Source organism: Prunus avium, chromosome 3, assembly GCF_965620075.1.
Source record: "Prunus avium chromosome 3, drPruAviu1.hap1.1, whole genome shotgun sequence".
In the NCBI taxonomy this organism is placed as follows: domain Eukaryota; kingdom Viridiplantae; phylum Streptophyta; class Magnoliopsida; order Rosales; family Rosaceae; genus Prunus; species Prunus avium.
The window spans coordinates 27,315,968-27,330,447 of record NC_142286.1 but is presented as its reverse complement, the minus strand read 5'-3'; the positions used below and the strand labels follow the sequence as shown (position 1 = coordinate 27,330,447).

Below are 14,480 nucleotides of genomic sequence, written 5' to 3'. Positions count from 1 at the left end.
TTATTATTCACATATTCTCCTCCATTATCAGTCCGGAAGACTTTGACCCGAGCCTGAAACTGAGTAGACACCATAGTACAAAACTCTGGAATGATGGAAGCAACATCATGTTTATTTTTCAGCAAGAAAACCCAAGTGAGTCGGGTACAATCATCAATAAATGTGATGAACTAACGAAATTCGTTCGAAGGAACGAGAGCCGAACCCCGCACATAAGAATGCACTAAATCAAAAAGTTCTTAGCCAAAATACATGTCTCACACTTAAAACTGGACTCATCACAAGAGCGGAATAAAGATGGAAACAAACGCTTAAGGTAGCCAAACAACGGGTGTCCCAAGCGACGATGCCATAACCAAATTTGTTGTTTGTCTTTGGCACTGCAACTTTGAACAATATTAACGACACGATCATGAACTGGTGCAAAAGGCAATGTCAAATAATATAACCCCCCATATCCGTTTACCATGCCCAATCATCTCGTGAGTCTTGAGATCTTAAAAAGAGCAATGTGTATGATAGAAAGTAGCAGAAGCATTAAGTGTATCAAGTAATTGACCAACATATAACAAGTTACAATGGACATTGGGAACTTGTAACGCACGAGACAAGGATAGAGTAGGAGTGAGAGAGATTGTGCCCTCTCCAGTAATTGGAGAGGGCAAGCCATTAGCATTAGTTATGTATGGTTCACGGGTGTTACTAAACAACTCATCAAAAAATTTAGCATCATAAGTCATATGATCAAAAGCACCAGTGTCAATTATCTAAGTATTGGAGCCAGTATTTGGAATATAGTCAGAAACACACAAATTTGCAGAAGCAGCAGCAGCAACAACACCAACAATGAAGTTATCATCCATGATTGCATCAGAAACTCAACAGATCACGACATAGTACACAGTAGAGGCAAAAATACGACAGATGCACGAAGATAGGCACGAACACGGCAGAGTACACAGCAGAGGCACAAATACGGCAGATGCACGAACACATGAATGGCACGATCACAGTAGAGGCACGAACACTACAACACAACACACAAACCCAGGAGGGCACACACAGCACATGTAGAAAAAAATAAATAATGGGACTAGAATGCGGGTGGGCACAACACACAGGTCACCAGAAAGTCGGCTCTGATATCAAGTCAAACAATATGAGTAGAATATTTTCAGATATATTTCATTCTTCAAAAGAAGGTATTTATAATACAAGGTTGTAACCCTAGTAGGGTTATACAAGGAAATAAGATAAAATCATAATTACACAATATTTGTACAAAAAGGAAAGAAATAGAGTCCTAATAGATTAGGAAATAAATCTCCTAATTAAGCTAGGATCTCGCTAACAAATTTATGGCTTTGACTTTGTTGTGATTTCTTTTCAATTCTCAGTTGTGTATAATTCTGAAACTAACTCAATTATTTCAGGGTGGTGAGGTTTGCAAGGCCCACGGGACACATTCTCAATCTAGGGCATGGTGTTCTTGTACGGACACCTGAAGAAGCTGTTAGACATTTTTTTGAAGTTGCAAGAAGCTTGAATTATGATACGCCTCTTCAAAGTTCAAACCCAAAGGAATTGGTAGTTTAGTGATATAATTTAGTCCGAGAAACTATGACAGTTTGGTTTTGACAAATCGGCTATTGGTTGAGAGTTCAAATCAAATTCTGGAAGCATCGTGCTCGATTGCTCTTTACCTCCTGTACATCATGCTCCATCAATTCTCTAGATTTGCATCTATGGATACACCATTGATTATCAAGTCTAGCAATTTCAACGACTTATTCGTTCTCCGTTCTCTTTCGTCTTATAAAGTTTCTAGATTTTGAATGTTCTCATTGTTAGAATATGAGTTTCCATGCGTCTTTCATCTTGTTGGAACTTGGAACCCACACAGAATTTGTAATACCACATCGGCACACCACATGGTGTTTACCGTCACAAACATTTCTCCATTTCTAAGCTTGAAGGTCAATGTTTCTACTTTTTGGTGCTGCTAGCCTTCGCTTAGGCACTAATTGGCCCGTAAAATCCTTAAATTATGTTGATTAATTATGTTTCCACTTGGGGGCGAGCTAATTATCTTATTCTTCTATTGGTATTACTTAATGGGATCGGATTTCAAATAATTGGATGAACTTTATCATGTCACTGGATCGATGCCCTTTGTTGGAGCCTGCGTTACATACTGTGACTCTGTAGGTGATGGCCGGTTTAGGCTTTTCTACTAGGCAGAACAAACCATTGTGATACCAGAAGGAAAATATATAGTTGGTCCACTTGAATTTCCCAGACATTGAGGTTGAAGCAACAGTGCAGTCTTCAGAAATGAAGTCGATAACTGTGTCACCACCGGCAGTGGTAACTCCATAATCAACGTCGAGAAGATGACCTGCGTGAAGGGAGAATGCCCTTGGTTGAGGATCGAGAGTTGGCTTGGTTTTCACACACCCTCTCTACTTTGGTTTCTGAGGACATTATTTTGCGCATTACCTTTAAAGGGTCGCCGAAAGACCAATCCCTTGAAAGTTTCTATATCGAATGCCAAGTACATGAACATTAAGGGCACGACCATGTAGCCTGTATTGTCAATCTTGAGTGTAGCAATGCACCACCAGATGCAAGCAAGGATACAAAATTTAGTGACTTCGAGATTGAGCCTAGATTACAAAGACAAACGGACCACCGAGGCAACTCCTTCTACAAGCATAAACCACAAACCCGGACAACCACCAAAAAAGAAAAACAAAGGACCAAGGACATAATACAACAAACTGCATTTAATATAAGCCAACAGAAAGCACCAGCACATCACAAAATCCGAACTGAATACAAGCCAGCTTACCAGACTTCATTAGCTTATAGAAGACTGTCTTTGTTCCTGGAAGGAAAGATCACGGAGAATCCTATCAGTTCAAGAGCTTGTAGATAAAAACTAATCCAATAAAAGCCTACAGCTCAATAAGCTGAGAGTTGATTCAAATATATTCAGTGGACCAGAAAATGCATAACCACACCGAAGTTTTCAGTGGCCATTTAATGATGGATCAAACTACTGCATATAAAACCTAATCCCTGACACTTGAACACAAATTAAAAGAATGCACAACTAAATGCCCTAGTTCCCCCTTCCTTAATCTCTCCTATCTCTATGAGCCCTTGAGCCTAAATTTTTGAGAAACCCCTATCACCTAGAAATCCCCTACCATAAACTGAAACCACAAACCAGGCAGAAAAATGACAGGATATAAAAGAAAATGCATATAATATGACAGAAAAGTAATGGACTTGGAAGGCTATGTAACAAAGAGTAAGCCAAATACAGTCTCATTTCCCCTTTAAATTGAAGAACCCCAGTTCATTGACATGTCAACATTTTGTTTCCATAACCATAGATTACAGAGCCTCACATGACAGTAGTCTAAAAAAGGAAAGAATGAAAACTATATGTTGCCATCGATTTTACAGATGAATTCAGGGTCGAGCAATATGAGAAAAACATTTGCATAAATTATTTTGTCAATTCACATACAAAACTCAAGTAGGAAATCCAAAAGTAACGGGTGCATCTTAGGATAAAAGAATAAGGCACAGTAACATAGTGTTCAAGTCCAAGCAGGCAAGCAGTTTCTATGCTCAGAGGATGCTTAAAGATAGATGACCAAATAGCGGAACTGCAGAAAATCGCAAAAGGGAAATCATAAAGAAGGGCAATTGTCATAACCAAATGCAGTCAGATATGAATCAAATTAATCTACAAGGGAGTCTGTAAAATCCAAAAGGAAAACGCACAAGAACACAGATGAAAATTTATATGTCAAGACATACCATCGTAATTCGAACAATCAATTAAGCCATGCTTCATCAGCTAGGAAATATATCAAATGAGCAAAGCTAAAATTATAGCAACGTTTGCCAACCGGATGACAAGTGACACTAGACATCGATTTTCTTTCTGTACTACAATGTTTTCCAACATAACCTGGAAAAGACAAGCCAGAACTAGTGTTTATTACTTTCGGCTGCACTCTCTTCCTTCCCAAGAGCAACCACCACTTTCTTCAAGATAGCTTCAGGTGGTTGGTGAGAGTTCTCCACAGCCTTTGAAATAGGTTGCCATTTTTCACCATGCTTTGGTTCTGCAGCTTCGCACCTTTTCAGTACATCCTTTTGGTTCTCCTCAGTCCCATGTTGAAGTTCAAATTTGTAGTATAAAGCCCAGAAATCCCCAATATCTGGAGCAAGTGTCACTGCCCTGTTTAGCCAATTCCTAGCTTTGTCAACCTTCCTATCATGCCAAAATAACTTAGCCACAGCAGCAATAACATGGGGATCATGATCACATTTCTTGAGGGCATCCATACTCTTGGTCTTCCGTTGGGGACGGGGTACCATATCAATAGATGCGGCCCACAAGATACCACTATTGGGACACTCCTGCAAAGCCTTTGCCATCAAGATATCAGCTTCCTTCTTATTGCCATGCCTCAATTCAGCTCGAACAGCAGCAAGCCACAATTCAGGATTCTGAGGATTCTTCTTCCTACCCATCGTGAGAACTGCACGAGCTTTACTCAGACCAACCATCTTCTCTTCCAGATTAGCACGAGAAAGCCAGAGTGGAATAGAATTGGAGCAGTGCTTCAGACCTGTGTCATAAGCCTCCTTGGCTTTTTCCAAATGACCAAGCCGTTCCTCTAGTTGTCCAAGCATCAACCACAATTTAAAGAAGCTAGCATACCGCTTCAATCCCTCATCAAGTAACTTCCTCTCCTCATCGAGGTTCCCTAACTCTCTCTCAACAATTGCTGATTTCATCCACACTTTTTCTGTGCCTCCCCTTTCCCGGGCTTTGGCAAGAAGCATTCTAGCTCTCTCAGGTTCATTGTTCTCGAATTCAAGTTTAAATGCAGCAAGCCAAATTTCTTCATTATTGGGTATAGCAGCATAAGCTTCTTGGAGGATGGCACGGGCAGCAGGCACATCCCCAGCAAGCCACTTCTCCTTAGCTCCCATAAGCCACAAGACTTCAGCTTGTGGTCGATATGTCACCGCTTTACGAAGCAAAGCATCAAGAGATTCCCGAGTCCCATGGCTCTTTTCAAGTTGTGCTGCTTTGAGCCATATGCTCTTCTTGGTTAAGAACACAGTAAGTGCGTGGGCATAAATAGCTCTGGCTGTCTCAATCGAACCCCTTTTCTTGCATTCCTCTGCATCAGCAACCCATGTGCGCTTTCTATCCTCTTCCTCCACACCAATCCCAATTGTGTTCCGAATAATTGCTTGGCAAGTTGCAACAGACCCTGCACGCTCAGCAGCTTCAGCCTCCCTCATCCACGCTTCTCTATCAATTGCTAATCCTTCCCTTTGCAAGGCCCTTATACCTCTTTCAATAATCTTCCCAACCATGGACGTATTTCCGTTAGCTTCTTCCAACTTGGCCGCAGTGATCCAAATGGCTGGCTCCTTTGATAGCTTTTCTCTTGCCTTATTGAGGACCTTCTTAGCATTATCATAAGTTTCCAATCTTGCAAGTGCAAGCCACAATTCAATGTGCAAGGGACAACACTCCACGGCCCTGTGAAGCAGAAGTCTTGCATCTTCCTCATTTGCCAGCTCCACAACCGCCTTCCACAGCCTAACAGAATCAGGAATGTGTTCCAACCCTTTCCTCAACACTCTGCTCCTATTCAAATCATCATGCTCTAGTTTTGCAGCCTGCATCCACAACTTCACCGAATTGGGTATCGTCTTGACTCCCTTGGCAATCACAGCCTTAGCTTCATCCGGGTTAGCAAGCCTACACGCCTCTAACCACACATCCTCACTCTTGGGACACTCCTCACACCCTTTCTGAATCAACTGCCTGGCTGCTTGAATCTTCCCAGCCACCTCCTCTAGCCTTGCAGCCGCAATCCAACCAGGTGGGTGCTTCGGATTCGTCTGCGTTACACTCTTGAGCAACAATCTGGCCTTTTTAATATCAGAAATCTCAGCATCACTAGTAATCTTCATACTCTTAAGATCAGTAAGGTACCCTTTTGGGTCCACAACCGTCAGCCCAGAAACAGAATCAGAAAGCCTATCTAATTTCAATGACAACACAGTACCTCTACCCTCACCTACAGCGGTCAAATCTGTAACCGGAGTTTGAGACCATGGCGTCTCCGTACCACCAGCTGACCTACTCTTGGGGTCCAAAGCCGTAACATGCTCCTTCTCCTGTCTCGCCTTCTCTAAAAGCGTGTCGGGCACCGGCACAAAGCTCTCGAACCTCTTCTTCTTGTTCCTCAATGAATAGTCTCCAATTTCGGGTATGCTCTCCCATTCCTGAGCAGACACAGTGTACAACTTTCTCTTCAAATTCGCAAACTGCTCCGTGATCTTCGGGTTCGAAGCTCTGTACTTCTCAATCTCTTCTTTCAACCGAGCTTCTCTCCGGTCCTTTCTCCTCGAATCCATTCTCGTATCAATAGCTTCCCAAACCGCATCAGCCTCCTTATCCTCATCATCGTACTCAGCCGATGCAAACAACCCAACATCATTCCCTTCGAATTCATCAAACTTCTGATTCTCATCATACCCTTTATCCTCTCCTTCATCTTCTTCCTCTTCCTCAGGCTTCCCACGACCGCGGCCAACCCCGGGCGGGGCAGCAGCAGTAGCAGCGCCACCGATTGTCGTGGCCGACCTATCTGGCAGGTCGGGGGCGGCCCGGGCGGGCCCGATATCGGATCGTGTGGTGAACCCAGTGGCACCACGGCCGAGCCCAGCGACATAATTTGGGGGAGGCTTGGAGTTGAGAAACTCGAGGCGGGGTTTGGGGACGTTGGGGGGTTGGGTGCCGCCGAACAAGGGGATATGGAGGGTTAGGGTTGAGAAGGGTCTGATGCCGAGGTCGGAGAGGAGGGTGGAGCCGGTTTGGGTCAGTAATTGGAGGCTTTGGGAGATGAATAGGCGCTGCTCTGAGATGGGTATTTGGGATTTTTGTTCGATTTGGAGCTTTAGGGTTTGGAGGGTGGTGGTCTTCGGGTTTAGATTTAGGGTTAGGGTTTTGTGGTTGGGGGATGTGATGAACACCATGACGTCTGGTTCTGTGAAAGAAACCGTTAATGATTTTTCTCTGTTAGAAGAAAGGCAGCCGATATTGAATAAATCGGTAATTAAACAGAGAGTTGGGAGAACTCCGAGTTAAGTCGGTTAGGGACGATGGGCCTAAATTCGAGTTTAGATGTCGGCCTAGATCAACAGGGGCCGTCTCAAACAAATGGCACCCAAAGTCCAAATTCAGGCCTATTGCAATGGGGGCTGGATTTCTAGGTTCTGCGCAAGGAGGGGGTAATGGGGGAATACTAGAGAAGAAATGGGGGCTGGATTTGGGTAAATGGGTTCTAGGTTTTTTGTTTTTGTTTTTTGAAAATTAGCATTTTTTTTTCCTTCAATTGTTTATAAAATAATATATATTTTTAATGATTTAACAAAAATTATTTATATTTTATATATATATATTTTTATCTATGCTAGAGATGGGCTCCATTTTACCATATCACCAACTCAAATTGGTGAGTAAATGACCTAGATGCACAAAATTACTAAAACAATCAGACCACGTTATCAAACTTAACGGATTTTTGGATGAAGTTGACAGTAAGGCAATGTGGAACATTAAATCTTGGTCAAGGGGTAAGTGGGACACTTTGACTTGAAAGGGGTAAAGTAGGATTTGACCAATGTTTCAGGGTGTATTGTAGCAATTAAACCCTTTTTTTTTGTCACAAAGTAATTCCCTCCCTTCGACAAGTACTACAACCAGCCATGATGTAATATAGCCCGTAAGTATTAGATTAAGCACTTATAGAGAAGAATATAAGACCCAAAAGAAGAAAATATAGATCGAAAAGATGAAAGAAAGGACAGAAACAATAGAACAAAAAAGAATATAAAAAAGAACTACAAATCTTCAAATCTGAATTTTAAAGAACAACATGGGGTATTTATAACAAACTATAACCTAGAGACAATAGGATAGAAATTCCTTGCTAAAACAGAAATCCTAACCCAAATAAAATAGAAATCCTACTAGAATTTGGAAAACTAGAGAATCTAGGAAACAAAAAAAATAAATTAGAAAACTAATCAATTTAGGTCATACGCATTCTGCATCAAGCCATCAACGAGGACACTTCCTCTTCCAAGGTAATTGAGAACTTGGGTCACGCAGAGGTCCAAAACCTCTAAAGTCCATCATGGCCAAATAAAGAAGAATCAGCAGGGTTAACGCTTGGTTTAATGTCACCCTTCTAATCATGCCCAATGATGGATCTTGAGCCTTTGCATTTAGAATTTACACATTTTCTTGCATTTCGCTTGATTTTAGTTGTCGTTGTAAATCTAATGACCTATAACATGACACATCAGCAACTATAAATGTAGTTGTATTTTATGAGAATCGCCATATTTTTTTTTAACAACCTAAAGTTCAATTTTGCCCTTATAATAAAAATAAAAAAATTCAATATTTGAAACTTTAAAAAAAAAAAGAAAAAAAAGAAAAACCAAACCCAACACAAACTTCCCCCATATGCGACCCACCACCACCACCCTCCTCTCGCCACCGACATTGGTCACCTGTGGCCCTACCCGTCTCTTCCTTTCTTTCTATCGTCTTCTCTTTGTCACAACCTCCTTTTTCTTTTCTATCAACACAACCCCATAACCTGTAGAAACCATACCCAGAAAATTTCTCACAATAAAACAACCTAATTCACATACCCATAAACACATAAAATGACTAAATCAACACCCAATTTAGAAAGGAATCGCAATTCAGAAAGAATTTTGACAAGAAAAGTTTGCATGGATCCAATTCATTAGCCAATTCAAGTAGAAATCAAAACCTAAATCATAGAGTTGAGGAGCTAAAGTATACGCTACATTCCCTTTAAAAAAAAAAAATGCTTTCATTAAAAAGCCAGAAAGGTTACAGCAACAAGCAACATAAAGGAGAAGAACATACATCATACTAGAACTTCTCTAAGAGAAACAACTCAAGCAACAAAGTGCCACAAACAAACATAAAAATATGAAAGACTGAGAAACAGCAATAGTCGAAACACCATAAAGTAACATAACTGACGTCTCAGCAGCAGAGCACTTTGGGACCTCTAGCCTTTTGAAAGCCTATACACTTGGAGAGCAGGGGAGTCCATCATTCCCCAATATAAAAATAAGGGAGGTTGGGGGTGGTGGTGCGAGTGCGACAACGCCGATGCTGGGAGGGGGTGGGTTTGGTTTCTTGTTTTGTTTTTCTTTCTTTCTTAATTTTATTGGAAGGTCAAAATCGGACTTTTAGACTCTTAAAATTAAATTAAACTTATGGTAGTTGCCTATCATGTTGTAGAGCATTGGATTATTATAACAGTTGAGATGAAGCCAAATGTGGAAAAATGTGTGGATTCTAAATGCAGGAGGCTTGAAATTCCCCAATGACATGCCACGATTACTGTTATATGAGTAATATTCCAAATATCATGCTCATACACATTAATTATCCCAAGTTTTAAGTCAAATAACATATTAAACTCACACATACTATATAAATGCTAGGAGTCGAATCAAGAACTTTTTTTGAAGAATCAATTGATCAAAATCATTACATTAGTGAATCCTTTGGTCCATTTATCTTTTTCTAAAAGATAATAGTAAGCCACAAAATAAGAAGATCTAGAAGCGCACTCTAGATCCTTTTCGTCCCATTATTTAAAGATTGAGAGAGAGAGGTCTCATACTTCAACTCTTTTACCCGAAAAGAAGTGCATGCCACTAAGCCACTTAAAATATATACAATCTATGAATATTGCCTTGTCTTTTTAAATAAAAGAAATATCTGTATGAATATTGTCTTGTCTTGTCTCGTAGACACACATACACAAAGAAATTCAAAGAATTAATTATCATAAATAGAAATTTCCAACTTATGAGGAGACATGGAAGCAAATAATCCTATAACCTTCTCACACGCGTAACATACACTTTTGACTCATTCTCCATTGACGACTCCTCCAAACCCTTTTTATTTTTCTTCCAAGATCTTTAAGACAAACTCAACATTTGTTCTTTGGGTACGACTTTTCTTTTCAACATAATATTTACATCCAAACACAAAAATTAAAGAAATTTTACCAATATATAAATAAATGACTCTCTTTTATTAACTAACAACATAAAAGATGAGAGTAGCGATTCTCACCCTAAACTTTTTTTTCATTTATAAAAAAAAAAACATAAAAAGGATGCTTGTACATAAATAATGTTGACAAAAAAGAGGTCTCATTTTATTTTACAGACAGCTCCACAGCTGTTACCTAGAAAGCGCCATTTGAGCCAATTAAGTAAGAGGTCGAGGTCTTGTGACGTTAAATCCTCCGCACATGAAAAAATCTCAAGTGGGTTTCTTGCTAGACAAAAAGAAAGGTCCCCACTTGCGGGTTGAAATTTTTTTTTTTCCTCATTCTCCTGTCTTTGTTTCAGATCTACAACATATTACACGGTCTCTAATAGTCTAAAGTATTGAGCAGTCAAACAAAAACCAAACCCCCAAAAACAACCATCCGGGTCTGCTCCTGTTCTTCAGTTTTATGATTGGAAACAGAGAGATTTACAGAGAAAAGTGAGATGGGGTTGGTGGGTGTTGGAGAAACTGGAAATGGAGAAATGGGTTTGTCTAGTGTTGCATTGGGAACCAAGAACAAATACAAGAGGATGGATTCTCAGCTCCCAGATGAAGATGAAGGTGCTTCACAGCACCAGCTACAAGAAAAAAGGAGCAAAAAAACCAGGAAATATGTCCTTGCTTGTGCCATTTTTGCTTCTCTCAACTCTGTTCTTCTCGGCTATGGTACATGCTTTTCTTTACTACTTTTCAGTTTTTAAGGTCCTTATTATGTAGGATGTGTTAATGGATGCATCTGTAAATGTATGTATGCCTGAATTTTTGTTGATGTTTGTTTGTGTGTGAAAATGGTGAGCTTTGTATGTTATAAGTTTGTCGGTGGCATTTTATGATCTGCTTTGTGTAGTTAATTGTTGTGCTTAATTGCTTAAAGAATCTCTTATTCCTTTCTGATTAATACCAAAACTTGCTAATAATCCTATGTGCTTTATTGGATTGTCTAATTTAGCAGCAAAGGAAAGTAAACTGGGAATTGTATATAAGACATCCAATTTAAATTCAGCCTGTTGAGCGTTCCAAATATTGTTTCTTTCTTCTTTTCTGGTTTTTTTATTTTTCGATTTTAGTGCTCAACATTAATGTCCAACATTTAATCCCTAAATTAATTCTTTGGATCTAATACGTACGAAATCAAACTTTATTGACAAAGTTTTCACATCTCGTCGGCAATTTTGTGTACATATAGGACTTACAATGTGCAAGTGCCAAAATTTTCCATGATATCTATTAATTATTCAAACTAAGTTTGATAGACCCAAAAAATTAATTGAGGGTGTAAAATGGGACAAATTAAAGTTTAGGAATTGGACACGTCAAAGTTCATGTACCTAAAGTGAAATAAACCATTGGCCTTTTATTTTTCCGGGATATCAGTTCATAAAATTGGAAGTAAAAGATCAAAGAGCTAGTTATTATTATTATTATTATGTTTCTGAGTGATTTTATAACAAAATGTATACCTCCGCCATGAAGTGAAAGGTATAGTTATTTATAGTTATGCTTTCAAGTGATGTGATACTTAAAACTTAGGCTTGTTTGGTGCCTAGGATTGGATTGGATTGGATAAGTCACTAAATCTAAGGTATGTTGAAGGAGGAAGTGAAGGTAGAAGTGAATGATTTTAAATTTGGGGGGAGGGGGGGAGGGGAAGATTAGGAGGGATTAGTTATAAGCTGTTGCTATCCTACCATTTTGTGGGGATTAGATGGGATAAGTTTTCGTCTGAGTAATCCATCTTCTACCTTCAACTTGGTAATTTTTTTTCATTTCTTCCTTAAACATGCTTTAGTTATCCAATCCAATACTAGTCACCAAACGAGGCCTTGGAGAAAATGTGGATCATCCAGTTTTCTTCCAACATTAGGAACTTTCTGTGTTTTTTTATGCTCATATTTGGTATCTTTGATAAATATTCCCCCCCTACGGAGGAACTTTGGCTATATGTTTAATGCTGTTTGCAAATAACGCCTTGATCACTTTCAGTAAAGAAAAGTAATCAGGTTTATACTTGTTCTAAATGTGCCTCGTTTTTTGTTTGATCAATCTGAATCTGAAGATAAGTGTTTGAATTTTCTCAATTGGCAGATGTAGGTGTCATGAGTGGAGCGATCATATTCATTCAGGAAGATTTAAAGATCACCGAGGTACAAGAAGAAGTACTTGTTGGGATTCTGAGCATTGTTTCGCTCTTTGGTAGTTTAGCTGGTGGTAAAACATCCGATATGATTGGTAGAAAGTGGACCATGGCCTTGGCTGCTGTTGTCTTTCAAGCTGGTGCAGGTGTAATGGTATTTGCTCCTTCATTTGAAATACTGATGATTGGAAGACTCCTGGCCGGCATTGGAATTGGCTTCGGTGTCATGATTGCCCCTGTTTACATTGCTGAGATATCACCCACCATTGCCAGAGGCTCACTGACCTCCTTCCCTGAAATTTTTATAAATCTTGGAATTTTACTAGGCTACGTCTCAAACTATGCATTTTCTGGTCTTCCAGCACATATAAACTGGAGGATAATGCTTGGAGTAGGAATTCTGCCTTCGGTGTTCATTGGTTTTGCACTTTTCGTAATCCCTGAGTCCCCAAGGTGGTTGGTCATTCAGAACCGTGTTGATGAGGCAAGATCAGTGTTGTTGAAAACAAATGAAAATGAAAGTGAGGTGGAGGACAGACTGAATGAAATACTAGTAGCTGCTGACACGTCCAGTGGAGGGAAATACGAGGAGAAAAGTGTGACACGTGAACTATTGAGTCCATCTCCTGCACTTCGCCGAATGCTTATCACTGGGTTTGGAATTCAGTGTTTCCAACAGATAACAGGAATAGACGCGACTGTGTATTACAGCCCTGAAATCTTCAGAGAAGCTGGAATTGAGGATAAAACAAATCTACTTGCCGCAACTGTTGCTGTGGGTGTCACAAAGACTGTATTTATAATGGTTGCTATTCTCCTTATTGACAAGCTTGGAAGAAAGCCCTTGCTTTATGTCAGCACTATTGGAATGACTGCTTGTTTATTCAGTTTGTCCTTTACTCTCACTTTTCTTGGGAAAGGGCAGATTGGGATTGCAATGGCAATTTTGTCAGTTTGCGGGAATGTAGCCTTCTTCTCTGTTGGAATTGGTCCTGTTTGCTGGGTTTTGACATCCGAAATCTTTCCTCTAAGGCTGCGTGCTCAGGCAGGAGCACTCGGGGCGGTGGGCAATAGGGTGTGCAGTGGCCTAGTTGCCATGTCTTTTCTCTCAGTTTCCAATGCAATTTCATTTGGTGGAACATTCTTCATCTTTTCTGTAGTTTCGGCTGTTTCTGTTGCATTTGTCTACATCTTTGTTCCAGAAACCAAAGGAAAGTCATTGGAGCAGATCGAGTTGCTTTTTCAGACTGAACAATGGGAAGGGGAAGGGGGTCAAGTGGAACTAGGAGATGTTGAGCATCTTGTGCAGAAAGGATGATTGATCAGGAAAGCTCGTTCGATGAACAGAAACCTTCCAGTTCTTACTACCGTTCAATTGGTTTGATAGAGGATACGAACAATTCATAATTCATAGCATTCACGTCACTGATGGGACTATCTTGAGTATGAGCTTGCAGGATGTGGATTTCTGAAGAGAACCTTGCGCTTGTACAGACAGTTCTCTTCAGCCAAATAAATAAGGTAGATACCAAAGGGAGCACATTAAATGTTTGAGTTGTGTTCTTGTTAAGTAAAGAGCTATCTCTTGAGTTGCCTTATAGGTTTCACAATGAGATACTTGTATTACGTTTACAACTACTAGAAAGCGGAATCAAATTCATTTGTTCACGATCATTATTACCTAGCTGCTGCATAATATTTCAGATCACTGAACGATATTAACACTTATAAATGATACTAGTTTTATGGTATCTCTTAAGCTTTTGGGTATCGAAGTGAGAATGTCAGCTCTCAACCCTAGATGGTATCTCTTAAGCAGTCTTATTGTATGTAGATTTTTGGTTATGAGCTGGTTCTGGTTGCTAATGCTTCTTTGCTAGGCCAGCTTGGAGCAATTACAGGTCTCCTATTTTTCTATTCTTTCCCCGCAATTGTAGGGCAGGTGTGGGAAAAAAGTCATCCACCAATTAAAATTATGATGTGATTTTCCACAGAGACAAAAACTATCATATGATTTTTATGGCAGGAGTGGGAAAAATTGGGAACATCCATTGGATGCTTGTTTGGCCTGATTTGGCCTCAACATATTGTTTGGCCTGATTTGGCCTC

General features: G+C 39.9%; 2 protein-coding genes across 2 annotated transcripts; one reads left to right on the top strand and one right to left on the bottom strand.

The window, feature by feature from the left end:
* Window positions 1-3,780: 3,780 nt before the first annotated feature.
* On the bottom strand, window positions 3,781-7,231 carry EMB2770 (pre-mRNA splicing factor-like protein). The gene has a single exon (XM_021972036.2). It carries the CDS (start codon window positions 7,087-7,089, stop codon window positions 4,009-4,011), a length of 3,081 nt encoding a protein of 1,026 aa, XP_021827728.2. The 5' UTR covers window positions 7,090-7,231; the 3' UTR covers window positions 3,781-4,008.
* A 3,216-nt stretch (window positions 7,232-10,447) lies between these two features.
* LOC110768329 (putative polyol transporter 4) lies at window positions 10,448-14,045 on the top strand. Its single transcript, XM_021972049.2, has 2 exons — window positions 10,448-10,903; window positions 12,323-14,045. The coding sequence occupies exons 1-2, from the start codon at window positions 10,681-10,683 to the stop codon at window positions 13,687-13,689; spliced, it is 1,590 nt and encodes a 529-aa protein (XP_021827741.2). The 5' UTR covers window positions 10,448-10,680; the 3' UTR covers window positions 13,690-14,045.
* The last annotated feature ends 435 nt before the right edge of the window (window positions 14,046-14,480 follow it).